Source organism: Sander lucioperca, chromosome 19, assembly GCF_008315115.2.
Source record: "Sander lucioperca isolate FBNREF2018 chromosome 19, SLUC_FBN_1.2, whole genome shotgun sequence".
NCBI lineage: Eukaryota > Metazoa > Chordata > Actinopteri > Perciformes > Percidae > Sander > Sander lucioperca.
The window spans coordinates 19,844,129-19,860,452 of NC_050191.1; the positions used below are offsets into that span (position 1 = coordinate 19,844,129).

Here is a 16,324-nt window from a genome sequence, read left to right on the forward strand (position 1 = left end):
GTGTCAGAGCGAGGGAGAAGTGAGAGAGTAACGGCGATTAGCTTCGGAGCGAGTACCGACTCTAGAGTAGTAGTGAGAGAAACCGTGTCTCCCCTGTGCTTTCTGACCACGGTGGGAAATCTGTAATAAAAAAAAAAAAAAAAAGTTAACCCTCTCCTTGATTTCATGTCTATGGAGAAGGAGAACCAGGAAATGAGTCGGGGAATATGCAACGCTACCAAGCCACGGCCGAGCGACGTGTAGTTACATTTTTCGAGAGGTGCACGTCAGGCTACGGCGTAGGGTCCGGCGTAGACGCAGAGGGGTCTGCGGGGGTACGCCGTCGATTCAACGCAGAAGCAAAAAACGGCCTTTAGTGTAAAACCGTTTATACAAGTTTACAAATAATCTTTTCCCCCAGGACTTCTGGGTTAATCACATCAACATGGATTATATGTACATTTTCTTTACATGTTTTAGTAAAATGTACAAGGTAGTTGAAAATGTAACATGACGTGTATTTTTATACCAAACACCTATTTCTAATACTAACCTAAAAATTTAGTTTTTGGTATGAAAGTTCTAGTGATGTAGAGTTGTGATAATGTACCAACATGGCTGTTTCCACTAATGTTGAATTTACACAACAAAAGAAGGCATCAATAACCTCTTATTTTGTGTCTGAGGAATTCCAGCTGTGGTTTGACAGTTTTTCACTCGTGTTGAGAGGGTGACTACATGAGCCAAAACCACAAGGCGCTCAACTTAAGTGACAGCAGAAATACAGTGTTTTTGCTTTTGTCTGGAATCTGTGCGTCCTCATTTTTTTAACTAAGGCTTAGCTTCAACTCCATGTGATCAACATCTGTGGTTTAACATGGTGTGGAGGTCACCAGAGGCAGGTGACATTTGTCGGCTCATTGGTTAAATCCATGACACTGAAAAACAGTCCTTCAACAAAAAGATCAACAAGCTCTGATCTCTTGGTAACATTCATAAAATGATCTAGGTTGTCGACAGATTCTTCCTTTAAACCCATTTTAATAATAACAATCTGAGAGGCTCACTGTGTTAAGCAGCCCTCTACCAGGTAGGTGTGCTTTTGACATCAGCTGTCTTGATCTTTCAAAATAAAAAAGGTAAACAACTGCCGCTTTAGAATATTTTGAGTGAATTTGGGCCAAACAAGAAATTACGTAACTTTTTTATTATGTCTAGGCATTTAGGGTTTGCAGGAAATTCCATGCAAGTGTTAGGAGATTTAATCGCAAACATGGTTTGCAAAAGCATCTTAACACGTGTGATCAAATAAAGGTATTCTGTCAAATTTTAGTCAAAGCATTGAGAAGTTATGTGACAAAGTGCTGCAACACAGCAGTTCCTGGTTTAAGTCCCGCCTCACCGTGTGGACGCAGCTCTAACACGGCCTCTCGGCGCTGTCCGTCAAGTTGATAGTGGGCGTGTCCTGAGAGCTGGCATTTGCTGCGGAGGAGAGGACTTCCTCAAAGCTGCCTGCGGTCCCTGTACCGCCAACCTTTGTCTATGGAAAATGCAGAAAAATTGTATCAACATAAAATGTGCTGTCATCACTGAATAGTTCTTTCTCCCTCTTCACATGGCCACAGCACTGCTGCTGTGCTGCAGAATCGGCTCAGGGTGGCAGACTTTTACAAAGACTTCCACTATGAGCACATAAGAGGATGAAGAGTGATGTTTCATTTTAAGCTGAAATGTAAACTTTTCAGGTAACTTATTTAAACAGCTTTTGTTTAAACATGTCCTCTAAAGTCCTCTATCTTTGAGCTTAGCCAGTGTTTTTGAGAGGGTTTTTTTATATGAACTTTAGAAGTGTTTGGTTTTCTATAGAGGCCCATGTTATCTTTGCAATGGCATTAAAACAAAGTCGCCAAACAGGAGAGAAGTCTGCAGCAATTTAAATAAATCAGATGGTGGTCTTTACAGTGACTATTGCAGAGTACAGACAAAAGGTGGAAGTCCACCACTGCTAAGACAGGATCAGTGTGATTATAAATTACCAACTGCAAGAGTCAAGAGTGTCAACTGCCAATTACACCCAGATTATAGTGTTCAGTTGTCTCTGCTTCACTGACATTTTATAACATTCAGAGGTGGCAACATTACCTGTTTTCTCTGTGTGGCTTTCACAGCGTACTACTTTAGATCATAAAGCATGGTTGACATGCTATTGATTAGTGTGACTGTGAACATTTCTGTCACCAGGGGCCTCATTTATAAACGTGGCGTATGCACAAAAGAAGACGTACGCCGCTCTCTACGCAAGAATTGGGATTTATAAAAAGCAAACTTGGAAAATGTGCAATCCTCCACGGACACTCTGACCCCGGGCGTACGCACAGAAACAGGTGAAATGAGAAACGGCGACACCGACAGCAGATGGATGAAACACGTGAAACTGTGAATCTGAGACCATTGGGTAAAACAAATCGAAATATTCCCTTTATTGATGATATGAAGAATTCACAAAGCCATTCTCACAATTAATGTCCTAGACAAACACCGGTTTGATCCATCTGCGGTGAAAAACGGACAAAATAAAACAAGATACTATCGTAAATTCAAACAAAGATATATTTGCAAAGAAACTCAAATGTTCTGTAATTAATTATATTGGCATGTTATGGAATTTATTCTCATGAATAATACGATAAACAGGACAAATAGAATGATGCTGTTTTTGATGCCTCCGTCTGGCGGAGCACATCGTTTTAATATGGTCATATACAGTATAGTGTTTTATACAGTTTATTTTTTGGCTTTAGATTTATTTAGTTTTATTTTTGTTTTAAATGTTTGTTTTTATTGTAGGTCTAAAGCATGTTTTAACCATTGTGAAAGGTGCAATAGAAAGTTTCACTAATTACATGCTCCTTGTGCAGAACTATTTGTCATTTACAATTAGATTAATTCCGACAACTTTAGCTTTTTAGATACAATCAAATTGATGGGTATAAAAAGGCATGCAAGGCTTCGGCTTCGGATGTCATCAGTGATGTCGTGTGTAAAACGATACAAGCCTGAATACACGCTTCACGGAAAACTTCCGGGATTTCTCGACACACGCTTCGAAGCCTCGGCACAGAACCTAACATCACTACTTCTGCACACTGTTTACCTTGATGGTGGACACTGTAGTCTCGACTTTCTCCTCAAAAGACTTGAAGCTGGGAGAGTTTCTGTAAAGAAAAGAAAGAAAGACAGACATTCTACTTTTTTAACTGCACAAAACGATTTGCTGAACTATTTTCCGAAACAATATTATTGGTAAAGTAACTAATGTCGGGCGCCCGGATAGCTCAGTTGGTAGAGTGGATGCCCATATATAGAGGTTTACTCCTCGACACAGCGGGCCCGGGTTCGACTCCGACCTGTGGCCCTTTGCTGCATTCATTCCCCCTCTCTCTCCCCTTTCATGTCTTCAGCTGTCAAAAAATAATCTTAAAAAAAAAAAAAAAGTAACTAATGTCCTTTCTGTTAAAGAATTATGTATTACAATGATAGATTGTCTATATAAATTGTTTTTACTGTAATGGCATACACTTGCATAGAGGTAGTAAAATGCACTGAAAACAGCAGTATGGGGTGTAAGCAGGTATAAATACCATGTACAAACATCTCTGGTATTCAACTTTTTTTCTTCAGGTTTCTTAGTATCACTATTTCTAAATAAATGTCAATGTAAGGGACAAGTTAAACAGTTTGCTTCTATAAAAAAAATAGAGTGAATTAGCATTGTACCAGGTGTTTAAACAAGGCTATATAAGGAATACAAAGATTAGAAAAACAAACATAAATTGACTCTCCCTCACACACAAAAGCAAGCACAGTTTGGTTACCTCATGGTAGGCATGCTCATAGAGTGTCTGATGGAGTAGCTTTCCCAGAGAGCGTGGTGAGAGAGGAGTTAATGATTAGCACAGGACACACACACACACACACACACACACACACACACACACACACACACACACACACACACACACACACACACACCTCAATATTAATTTCAAATTGCTTAAAATGAATGACTGCATGGACTTACATCCGTCTCAGCCTGTATTGGCTTAAAGTTTTAGCACTTTCTTGCAACTGGGAAAGTTCATGACAACTTGTTCACATGATTCACCTACACAATTTGTTTTTGCTTATCAGAGACCAAAATCAATTAGATGTGATTCTAATCTGAGCTGAGACTGAGTACTGTAGTCCAGCATGGCAGCCGCATTTACTCAACCAGACTCGGCTGACTGTGGAGTCCACACTGTACCAACCTGTTAGTACTATCGGCTGATCTAACTGAGATCTATTGAGTTAAGGTTTCTGAGTGAGGAACAGCTAATGTGATATAATCAGCTGTGTAATTCTTACCCTATAGAGTTGGACCTTCGGAAGCGTGGAGGAAGATGGAAAACATTTTGAAGATACATTGACAGGCCTTGTATACTTCACAGTCACACTCTTTCACTTTAGAACATTTGTTATTAATACAAACAATGGCACTATGAAAGGTAAACTATCATCTCTTATCTGTTAGAGGAAGTAACCTAACGTGGACACCTGGGGAACTAGATTGTTCTACATGATGCTTTATCTCACTTGTACACAGATGTGCTAACAAAATAAAAATGTTCTAAAGCTAAACATCACAAACGCACAAAAACCCAATCTCATCCACACTTGCCCTTCCACACAAAAGAAACCCTAAATCGAGTCGATTACCACACACACACACACACACACACACACACACACACACACACACACACACACACACACACACACACACACACACACACACACACACACACGTAAGTTGTTGAAAGAGAAATGTGACAGAATTAACAGTGTTGGAATACACAACAATTACAAATATTTAGATAGATATACAGTCTATATGCAACTCTTGATATGCTGTATCCATTGAAAATAAGGCTTCACTTTGAAAATCTGTTTGAAGAAGGTTAAATATTTGATATGACAAGTGACATGCAAGAGCACACTTCAAACACATCCACAGCAAAAATAAAATACAAACATGCTTACTGTGTGTTGCACACAAACCAAAACCTATGCACACCATGAGCCAAAAACAACTGGGACATACCTCCGAGGGAACAGTAACTCTAGACCAGCCAGGCTGGAATAACCAAAAGATAATGCATTGTTTCCTTTCTGCACTTCATATTCCAAAAACATAATAAGCTGCAGTGAAATTGATAATACCCCATTTGTCTTTACAGTAGAGCCAACAGATTACAGTCTCCACATGCAATATGGCATTTTTAAAACGTTTCCTGCTTTGTTATGAATGAACAGAGGTTGTCAAAGTCATGGTACCAAAGTTGCAAATGAAGCCGTCTCCAAGTGTTACTTAGATGCATGCACACAATGTTAGGTGTTTTTAATTCTGCAGTCTTCAAATTTGTTTTAGTTATAGGTATTACACAGTAACTCTCTTGAGTTACACTCAACGCTCTTTCTGCTTACATGAACAATCATATACTGTATGTTGACATGATTGTTCCCTGACCTTCAACAGCTTTCCTTGAACGTACATTTATTCACACAGGCCCACATTCTCTAGCTTTCTCAAGTCATCATACACACAAATGCTCTATTTATTTCACAAAGAGCAATACAGGCTGACTCACACACTTGTGTTGTGTTGACTTTCAGTGTCTCAAACAGAGCAGCACAGAGTGACAGAGGAAAAGGGACAAGAACAAGAACAGAAAGTGACTTCAAGGCGGACAGACTTCAGAGCCTCTGGCCCTTCAGCTCCCACAGAAAGCAGCTTAATGTGGGCTTACATAATCTGAATTTCGCCTGAGCTGGATAGAGCAAAGAGTCCAAATTCTGCTCCCTGAGAGACGGGGGAATGGATAGCACAGATACAAATGTGTCTGTGAATTAGATGAAGGTGTAACTGCATCGGTGGTAATGGGTAGGCTGGGGTTATGATAGGTTTAGATATGCAAATGTGTTGATGATGGAGCTATATGATGGGCAAAAGACACATTTCCAACTGATGTTTGAAAGACACTGGGACTCATGCCATGTGGACACATGGGACAATGTGTCCAGCTGGGTGCAATTGTCAACAGATCAACCAAATTCAGTGGGTGACTTATGTCCACACTATTTGCATCATTCTTTAACACAGAAAAATTTTCCTAAATAATGACGATATGGCATCATTATGTACCTCATGTCCCCGAACTTCCTGGTGATGGCACTGCCCAGTGTGCTGAAGGCGGCTGAGGTTTTCTGTCCTGCTGTGGACAGCGTCTCGGATGTCTTCTTATAGCTGCGACATAAAGGGGGTCCATTCAAAATATCTCTCCTACACATACTGCACTGAATTCACACTCATGCTTAAACTAACACAACGTTGTTAAACACAGATGTATTCATATGCATATAAAAGGTGACAAGCACAAACGCATAAACACACAGATACGCAACAGCCTTTGAACCTTTTTCCACTGTTTAGCAACCCTTTTGTTTACATTTGCATCGTGGATTGCTCCCATCCACACATCCACACTCCGTTTCTCTGGGATCTCACACTCCTGTGGCCACACTGGTTCATTATAGATGAGGACGGCAACTGTGTGTGTAAAGTGATCTTCAGGTTGAAGTGTAACTGGATAAGAAGGGAGGCCTCTGGAGACTATCCCCTTGCTCTTCTCTGTCTCTTGGTGTCTGAGTAAGATCTCATAGCTGATGGTCAAATTAGGAAATTGGTAATCTGCACACGAAAGCAAAAAAAATAAAAAATAAACTCTTCTAACAAGTCCTATCCAGTTTTGGAGGAACATTACAGATGTTTGTTGTTTTACTGCTGATAATACAGTAAAAATCATCGGGACATGTTCAGCTAGTTGTGTCATGAGGTCAACGGTAGCCTTTAGCACTGTGTAGCCATTTGATGTGTTTTTAATCAGGTTTATGATGTCTGTTACAGCAAGCGCAACAAAGATAAACAGACATGCTGTGCAGCTAGGAGCAGAGGATTATGTCTTTTTAATTGGGTTTCTGATATCTGTGGTTTATAACAGACACTCAGTGTGGAGTATGGTTTTATTGACTGTTAAAACCTGCACTTTGTGTGTGTGTGTGTGTGTGTGTGTGTGTGTGTGTGTGTGTGTGTGTATACGTCTTGATAAAGGCATCTATTATGACACCAAATAGAAAAGCCATTCTGTCGAGTGCTGTGGACACAAACACACACTTTCTCCCTGTCACTCTAACACTTCAACCTGCAAACTCTTTCAGCTGTCTCACACACTCACATACACACATTAACTTACGCCGTGGAGGTCTGCATGTCGTGCCAGCCTCTACTGAGGTTGTTCCTGAGCTCGTACAGAGAAGTCGTGCCCAGTTTCTGTTTGAGCTCTTCGTGCTGCTTCTCTTTGGACGACAAAACCTGCTTCAACGTACTGATCTCCTCCTCCAGCTGGACATACACAAAAAGACAAAGTGCTACTTAACTGTCATACTATCCTATGACTATCAACAATATCACCACTATCTTGTTCTTTCTGAGATTGCGCATGAGAATCTGCATGTGTAAACATACTTTAGCTAACTCTTGTTGAATCTCCTCTCTCTCCTCCTCCGTCATGATGGAGTTGTTTAGGTTGACTTCTGAGGCCATATCTTCATCAGTCTCTCTCAATGGCTCAGAGTCCAGGAAACCTGAAGAACACACACACACACACACACACACACACACACACACACACACACACACGCACACACACACGCACACACACACGCACACACACACACACACACACACACAGTGAAATGAAGGAGACAAAACAGAAAAGACAGAAAGATCTGTGAATAAAAGTAATACATTGATTCTAAAAAAAAAAGACAACTGGCTCAACTTCTGAAGTGATGGCACTGAAACTGAGCTAATGTAGAATAGGCACAGCAAAAAAATAATAATAATCTTTTCAAGTACTACATTCATTGATGTGGTGTTGTTTTGAAATATTCTGGATCTCATCAGTTATAGCAAAAATCTAGTCCTGGAATCAAACGCATCACTTTATGAGTTTTGACATGTTCTTGTCCCTATGGCTAGAGTTGGGCGATGTTATTTCAGGGTATATTTGCGATAATGATATTCTTGATGATATGACAAAAATACTGAACAATATTTTGTTAATAATTTCAAGAACATACCAAGTGTTATAGTTTTATATGTCAACATCAATGTTTAGTTTGCCTTCAAATATATTAAGTAAAAACTAAAAGCACATCTAAACAGATGCCAGATTAACAGGCAATTGCGTCTACAAGTCGGAATATTGCTAAAGTCACAATACAAATTTTTTCACATCATGATAATGCAACGATATGAAATGGCACACCCCTAGTATGGATGCACTTTTTGTAAATTGCTTTGGACAAATGTGTATGAATTGAATGTAATGCAGTTCTTATTGGTTTCAACAAAGAGTTAAACTGTCTTGTACTTTAAATGCAACGTCAAAGACGGGAGGAAATGGTTCTGACCTTTCTGTTTTGTTTCTCTTGCTTACGATCGATTTAAGATATTTCTAAAATGTTTCTGCCCTTTTGCCTGTTTTGATTGTGTGCTGCAAACTGTCTGACAGCCTCTATATAGTCTGAGTCAACATGTCTGTCTGTCTGTCTCCATCTCTGACGGTGTCTCTGTCTGACAGTTATGTAATCCGTGGCGGCAGGCTGTAAAGCTCTAATCTGGATTAACTCCTGGATTATTTTGCTGACGGACACTACAGACTGCCACACACAAACAAACAAGATGCTGTTTCTGCAGACAGATTGACTTGGACGTTGCAATATTGGATTTTAGTGAAACCAAAATTAAACAAATTATGTTTTGCCTTGGCACCTGTTCCCAATAAAATTAGTTTCCAAAGAAAAACAGGCATAAATATAGTTACTCAAACATTATTATACTCAAACATCTTTCACAGATTTAGAAAACAGTCTTTAGAAGATATTCTCTCATTCTGCCACTCACAAAAACACCTTATTATACTAATTGCACACTGTACTTCTGGAAGCCACACTCAAACACACAACTACCCACACACACTCTTTAGATGCTGATACTAAACTAAATCACTTATATAGACTCTTATAAATGATGCAGCAGAAATATATTGAGTTTCAGAATAGTGATTTCTTTCTCCATACCTTGCAATATTCAAGAGCAAGAGATTTTCACATTATAACTGCTCCATCTGGTTAGCCTTGTATTGTTGCAGGATATTTGTGGAAGGCAAATCAGGACAGACCGGTACCACACAGCACCAGGCAACGGCAGGACGACCGTGTCCACACAACACCATAAATGCAAATACAGTACATGTATGTCACTATGTTTGTAGTGGACCTGTGAATGTTTTGCAAAAAAGACTATCTAAAACCCACAGTTTGGACAGAATGGAAAAGGATAACTGTACCTGCTGTGAGGTGTCCTCTCTCTTGATGTGGCAGCATTATAAGACAGGTGAGGACAGCGTCAGGTTAGTGAAGACTGATAAAAACTAGCGATGCTGTCCACTGACTAAAGTACGTACTATTGTACAAGTAAACTGCAATTACTTTAATACTTTAGAAATCTAAAGGGGTCAGCACCACATGCAGCAAACACATGCACATTTCACACAAGTGTGGCAGAACTACACACCAATACAAGGTCTTGTAAAGTAACACTTGAAGGTATCTACATAAGAGTGTCATGACACAGTCATGACACATGAACTCTAACCCTAACCATAACTTGTCATGACAAAAAGCGAATGACACTTACTAAAAGAAGCGTTAGGTCATAAACGTGTATGACTTGTTTATGTTTATGACACGTTCATGGCAGTGTCATGTCACTCTTATGTAGATACCTTCAAGTAAAGTGTAACCGGTCTTTCTATAGTAGGGAGCTATTCTGCAAACACCACACAGCAGCAGGACAATCCGATTTTTAAACCCCCTGTGGCTAAGGTGGAAGCTGTTAAAGTGCATGGATAACTCAGATCTTAAGAGCATTTTTTCATGTTCACGCAGCCATGAGAAGACCTTAAAAATGCCAGTAAGATTCAAATCAGAATTAATTGTAGGAATTAAATTACAATGAAACTAAACTCACACATCCACGATAACCGTCTCGAAAAATTTTTTTGTTTTTTTTAAATGTTCACACACTATTAGGGTTTTTCCAAACTGCTAGTGTTTTTTATCAACTTTCTGAAAGACATAACATTATATAAGGACTGTTTGTGAAAGTCACGTGTTTTACAGTTTGTCACTATGGAAACAAAAGTCACAGTGTCTAAGCTGCTTCTTATATTATCAACACTAATGGATGATGTAGTGCTATTTTCTATCAAACATTTAACTTAGTAGTAAAAACACAATTCAAAGATCTATGGTGAAATTCAAAATAACAGAAAGATTAGCTGTTGGTTTTGAAAGATTGTCCCATTAATACTATGATACATTGCCGTAGCATTACCAATTGTCAGGAATGTGAAGAATGCTGAAACAAGTTAATGATCCCAGTCACGGTTCACTGCATACAATCGGTTAGATACAAAGTAATCTCAGATCCTAAGCTCTCTACTAAACGTGGATCCATTTTCAGGTCATGTTACACAGGCAACATTGCCAGACGCTGCTAAATGATTATCTTGTGCTTTTGTTCATTTTACATTTAACAAGTATATTTATTATTCTTCACTGAATTTGCCATCTAACTTCAAAACATGCTTATGTACAGGTATATAACCTGTGTACACTTTTTGTAGTAGCTAATCATGTTCTAGGACAGGCATATGCCAGAATGACCTACACCTTTTTAACCAGACGCCAAAAATAAAGTCTTATTTGGGTTTGTGAATTTTTATATTTTTAGTTGACTGTTTATGTGTTGTGTATTTTTGTTTTTATTTAGGCCCAACATGTTTGAAGTCTGATCCACACTGCTATGAAATAAAATTCTGGAGGGGAAATACTAAAGCTTTTTATTGGTTAACCTAAAAGTAATGAAAATAAAAAATATTGAGTCTAACACTACCTGAATCTGTGTATAATATCCCCACAATATGTACAAATGCATTTCATTTCTTTAGGCTGCTAAAACCGGATAATTACTAGATAAAACTCATAGGAATTGGCCTCAGTGTCAGCTATAGCCCTTGTGTGGCTACAGGTTCCTACAGAGGTCATGTTATGTTGACAAGTAAATGTTTAATCAAAATGAAGGATCTGTCTATTCTACAGGCTCTAGTCTACATCCCTCTTCACCTGTGCTGTCCAGTTGCATATCCCAAGTGGTGGACATGGCCCAGTCGTCAGAGTGCGACACTGATGCCCGACACCACTGATCGTCCACTGATGGTGAAGTTTTACCCCATTCTGTCCTTTTAACCGATTCCTCGCCAGAAGGGTAAAACATGTCCTGATTCAAACCTGAGCAAAGTTACAGTTGAATACACTTTCAGTATCTTAGACAAAACAGGAAGTGCTTGATTCATCTTATTTCGCAAGTGTTGAGTCCTCTTTTAATGATGTTTTAGCTTAACTGACAAAAAAATCCAGGAAGTTTCATTTTTTTTAAGAGAAGTCTCAGCTCCTGGAAAAGTACTCAATGAGGGACCTTGTGTCAATTCTAATTTTGAAAGTGTCAGATTATTGTAACTTTATATTGTGCTCAAAAGATAGAAAGTCATAATACAGTTATGCTTAATAAACACAAATTATTATACCAGTATAGCACTGTACTAGACTGTAATAGATACGTGAAGGTTTAAGGGTACCTACACATTGCATAGAGGATAGGTAGAGGTCAGTAGGGCCCAACAGCACATTTTTGCATAATGGAAGACTGGCCACATTTACATCTGTTATTCATCTGATAATGTAAGAAAACTGATTTTTGGATGTTCAGACACCTACTGCATCCTACATGTAAATCATTATTTAAAATCCCTGAACAGTTAAAGGATGTGCCATTAAAAGGGGCATCAAATACCAATCTGTTTAGATTGACTGTATTTTGGTCAAGGCCAACCCTGAACGTTTTTTAAATTAAAGCTGAAGGGATCACAATCTATTTTGATAATCGATGAGTCAAGCTAAAATGCTAATGTCTCTCTCTTTTCTCTTATATTTTGAATATGTCTCCTGGGCTTCGGGAAATTGTGATGAACATTTCCTATAATTTTCTGTATTTTTTTATTTATTGGGCATTTTAGGCCTTTATTTGGATAGGACAGCTTAGACTTGAAAGGGGAGAGAGAGGGGAAATGACATACAGCAAAGGGCCGCAGATTGGAGTCGAACCCGCGGCCGCTGCGTCGAGGAGTAAACCTCTATATGTGGACGCCCGCTCTACCAGGTGAGCTAACCAGGCGCAAAATTTTTTCTGTAAAATTTTCTGTATTTTTGTAGACAAAATTATAAATATAGAAAATGGGCAGATTAAACAATAATACAATTATACATGCTGCAGCCCTGCTTCCGAGTAAAGTCCAACTTAGACCCTGTGTTAAGTCACTCCTGAAGGGTCAATTATTCTTATTTTAACCATCCTCATGTTAGTGACTCAAATTTAAAATATTCATTTGAAATATTTTAAGACCACACTCACCCACTCACCTGACTTCTAGCAGTTACATCAACACCGAATCACATAAGGAAGAAAACTGCTGCTGCACTGACCTGAATATAAAAAACTAAACACGCCGCACTTGTTCCAAAACCCCAGTCAGTGATGTCACAGACAAAACAAACATGCTTAGACATCACTTCCTGTGACGTGATCTGTGTGCAGCAGCAGTATATTAACACCATGCGATTCAGTGTGGATTCACGTTTTCGTTTTTGGGAGAGTTGAGTCTTACCCTGCTCTCCCTTGTGTGTGGCTGAATTAACCCATTCCTCTCCAGGACCCATGCTGCCCCAGTCCACCACTGCTTCACTCAGAACACCAGAGTACAACTCTGCGGCAGAGCAAGGCAGCAGGGCGAGAGGAGACAAAAAAAACTGGTTACACACACACACACACACACACACACACACACACACACACACACACACACACACACACACACACACACACACACACACACACACACACACACACACACACACACACACACACACGTCACCCTCTTGAGGGATTTGGGGTTTCCCCAGTGTCCATCCTGACCAGTCAGTAACTTGATAACACTGAGTCTGTTTTGGTATATGCAGTTTATCTGAGTCTGCATTTGTACAGGAACAGGAAGTCTGACTTTTGACGCTTTGTGGCACAGATCTCAACTTCTTAGAGTTGTTAAAACAGGATATATCTGATTCTTGCCAGTGTTTCCTCTATGTTGATTTGACCGTGGCGGCCCCCCACGGCAACATTTCTGCCCCCCACGGTATCAGAAATAGGGCTGCATTGTACACGCGCATGCCAGCTTGCGGTGTGAAGTGCAAGCTGCAAGTGCAAGCTGCAAGTTCCGCATTCGGACCTGCCACCACTGCTAAAAAAAATCCGAAAGGAAACACTGCTTGCGCTTCAAAAAAGTATTCAGTTGGAGCAAATCTGTGCCACACAGATAACAACAAGATTGTTTGTAATAATTTTGCAAGAAGTTCCAAAGTTATTGAGTGATCCAAGTTCTCTGGTTGCTGATGAAATCTCATTACACCATACTCCAGCACTACAGGAGGAAGCAGACCGACAAGGACAGTTGTTTCACCAACAATGACTTACTTCTAGTTTAACTACTGCATTGAGGCTGATAAACCTCTCTTTCAAAAAGGAGAAGAGGTCACAGATTTCAGTGTAAAACATAAACATGAAGTGGCATACATATCATTCAGTTGAAAATGCTTTGTTTCCAAAGAACTGTCCTTCCCTAAGTTAATGAAGGCTTATTTCAATGGGCCACATTTAGTGAAACTCTTCTGATCATAAAGCATCATTTTAGCAGATCAAAGAATGTGATCACTTTTTTTTTTACTCGGTTTCTCTACCCCCTTGTCCGGGGTGGAATACCTTAAGTCACAAGACTCCCGTTTGGCCTGCTGGTCATGTGGCTATGCTAAATCAGAGGCCTAGGGAAAGTCATATGGCTGCTAAATCAATTGAAGCTAAACCAAGGCCAAGTTGCCTGCAGTATGGCCAAACAGCAACAATACTGTACTACTGTATATAAACCTTTTTTCAGTCCATTTTTTTTTTATACCTTATCATTTAAAAACATATTTAAAACACTTAATATGTGGATTATAAACGTGGGATGTTTTAGGAGGCGATATTCCAATTATAAAAGCAAAACCTTCATGTTAATCAAGTTTCATTGACAATTTAAAGCCATTTGCACTGCTCCAGCCTCTAACTCTGAACACAAAGCTCTGCTGTCTTCCAGTTAGCCATAGGTAAGCTACACATATAAACCTGCAAAGGAATGCAATTAACTACCTGCATAAACAAACCGTACCTTTTCTACCTTCACGCATGTGGGAGTCATTGCCTGACCTGATTAGTTCACATTCAAATTCCCACTCCTCAGTAAAACTTTGGCTGAATCAAAACAGCAATATGCATAAACAAAACAATCTTACATTATCACCTGTACCAAACGATTACATGCGAATGACTCTGAATGTAAATTATTTAAGTGCACACATTAGAATCAATGTGTATCACTGTCAGCAGTAACACAGCACCAATAGTAGGCCTATACTAGGATAGGCCACAAATGGTAGAACAACATCCAGCAACATGAAATAGTTCCTTAAAGCCAGATGAGACAAAAGGACATACATATTTGGCACTCCTATTACTGTAAACACCTCCCACATACAGTAGCTTAGTGTTTGCATGGTTTAAAGCAAGTGATGATGCAGGTGTGGATAACAGGACACTTAAATTGATTTCAGTGATCAATAGAAAATTGACATAACTCCTGATGTTCTACAAATACCAAAAATACTTGAAAACTGGTGCATTAGACCACCAGATAACCTCTGAGACAGGAAACAGTATCCAGCCACAAGATCTTTGATCTGGAGTTTCCATGATGTCTTGACAACTGTCTAGCTGTGGATGCCTGCATTTCTGGATATTTGTTTATTTGCTTCCTGAACCAGCTCAGAAGGCCTCAGAAATGTCTTCAGAAAGCGCTGGCCAAGAAAGCTAATTTATGAATGGCCCATAGAAACATTGCAGGCTACTGAACAAGAAAATGATACATGCCAGTTTAAGCAGTCGGCTATAATTTGAGCACATGCAGAGTCGGGCTATAAATTATCGCTCCAAAATTGTCGCTATACAATTTTGACTTTCTTCGTATTTTTGGATGTATAGGCTACTTTGCTTTCCACTGCTTCAACGTCAAAACAGTGACGTGTGCAGTCAGTGCAGCCTCATTATCAGATCAACAGCTGCTGTTTTTAAGTTCTGTCTGAAAAATAAAGAGTAAGTCTTCAACATGCAGCGACACCGACTCACCTTGTTGTCTGGTCTCCATCAGCGACAGCCAGGTGAACTTCCCAAATAATCTCCTGAAACAAGACAAGACACGGCAGCACGCGCAGCACCGGCCGTTAGGTCAGTGTGTTTTTACTCGGGTTTCCTTGGCTGTCACGCGCTGGGCCAGCTCTTTCAGGCGGAGCTTGGAGCACGAGCCAATGGGCTCGCGCTTTTGTAATTTGCTTAATTCAATTACCGGACATATTGGACATAGCGCGCTCATTGGACACAACAACATACTGTATATAAATGAAGACATTAAGGAAGTATTCAGATGCTAAGTAAAAGTAGCAGTAGACTACCTCAGTGTATAAAAACCCCATTACAAGCAAATGTCCTGAATTTAAACAAAACTTACTACAATAAAAGTACAAATTATTATCGTCAAAAGTTCTAAATGCAGCAGAGTAAGTTCCCTCTTAATTAAGTATAAAGTAGCACGAAATCCAAATGCTCAAGTATAGTATCTCATAATTGTACTCAAGCACAGTACTTGGGTGAATGTACTTTGCACAGTCTGTTTCCACCACTGGTGATTTTGTAAAATGTTTCCTTTTAAACCTATTACACAATGTCTTTATTTGTATTATGTGCAGCTCTTATAAAAAACAATATCAACTACAACTACTACTACTAATAATAATAACAATAATGATAGAGGGATTCACTAATAAAGGATGTTAAAGGAATTCAATTTGTATTATCATTTCTATTATTTATTTTTTATTTATTTACAAAATTTCATATTAGTAATCATCCAAGTAATCT

General features: G+C 39.3%; 1 protein-coding gene across 15 annotated transcripts; it reads right to left on the bottom strand.

The window, feature by feature from the left end:
* Positions 1-786: 786 nt before the first annotated feature.
* tpd52l1 (tpd52 like 1) lies at positions 787-15,718 on the bottom strand. Of its 15 annotated transcripts, none has more exons than XR_004895854.1 (12): positions 15,536-15,679; positions 12,930-13,028; positions 11,332-11,496; positions 9,492-9,512; positions 7,604-7,722; positions 7,332-7,480; positions 6,224-6,325; positions 5,674-5,687; positions 4,387-4,401; positions 3,855-3,881; positions 3,134-3,194; positions 787-1,519 (listed from the first exon to the last, which is right to left on the bottom strand). XR_004895854.1 is itself a non-coding variant. In XM_031322099.2 (12 exons), exons 1-12 carry the CDS (start codon positions 15,552-15,554, stop codon positions 1,397-1,399), a joined length of 918 nt encoding a protein of 305 aa, XP_031177959.1. In that variant the 5' UTR covers positions 15,555-15,678; the 3' UTR covers positions 787-1,396. The 15 variants fall into 15 exon arrangements, 13 of the variants coding, with proteins under 13 accessions (XP_031177959.1, XP_031177958.1, XP_031177961.1 ...); XR_004895853.1 differs by having other exon boundaries at positions 3,855-3,893; XM_031322099.2 differs by having other exon boundaries at positions 5,670-5,687; positions 15,536-15,678.
* Positions 15,719-16,324: the final 606 nt, after the last annotated feature.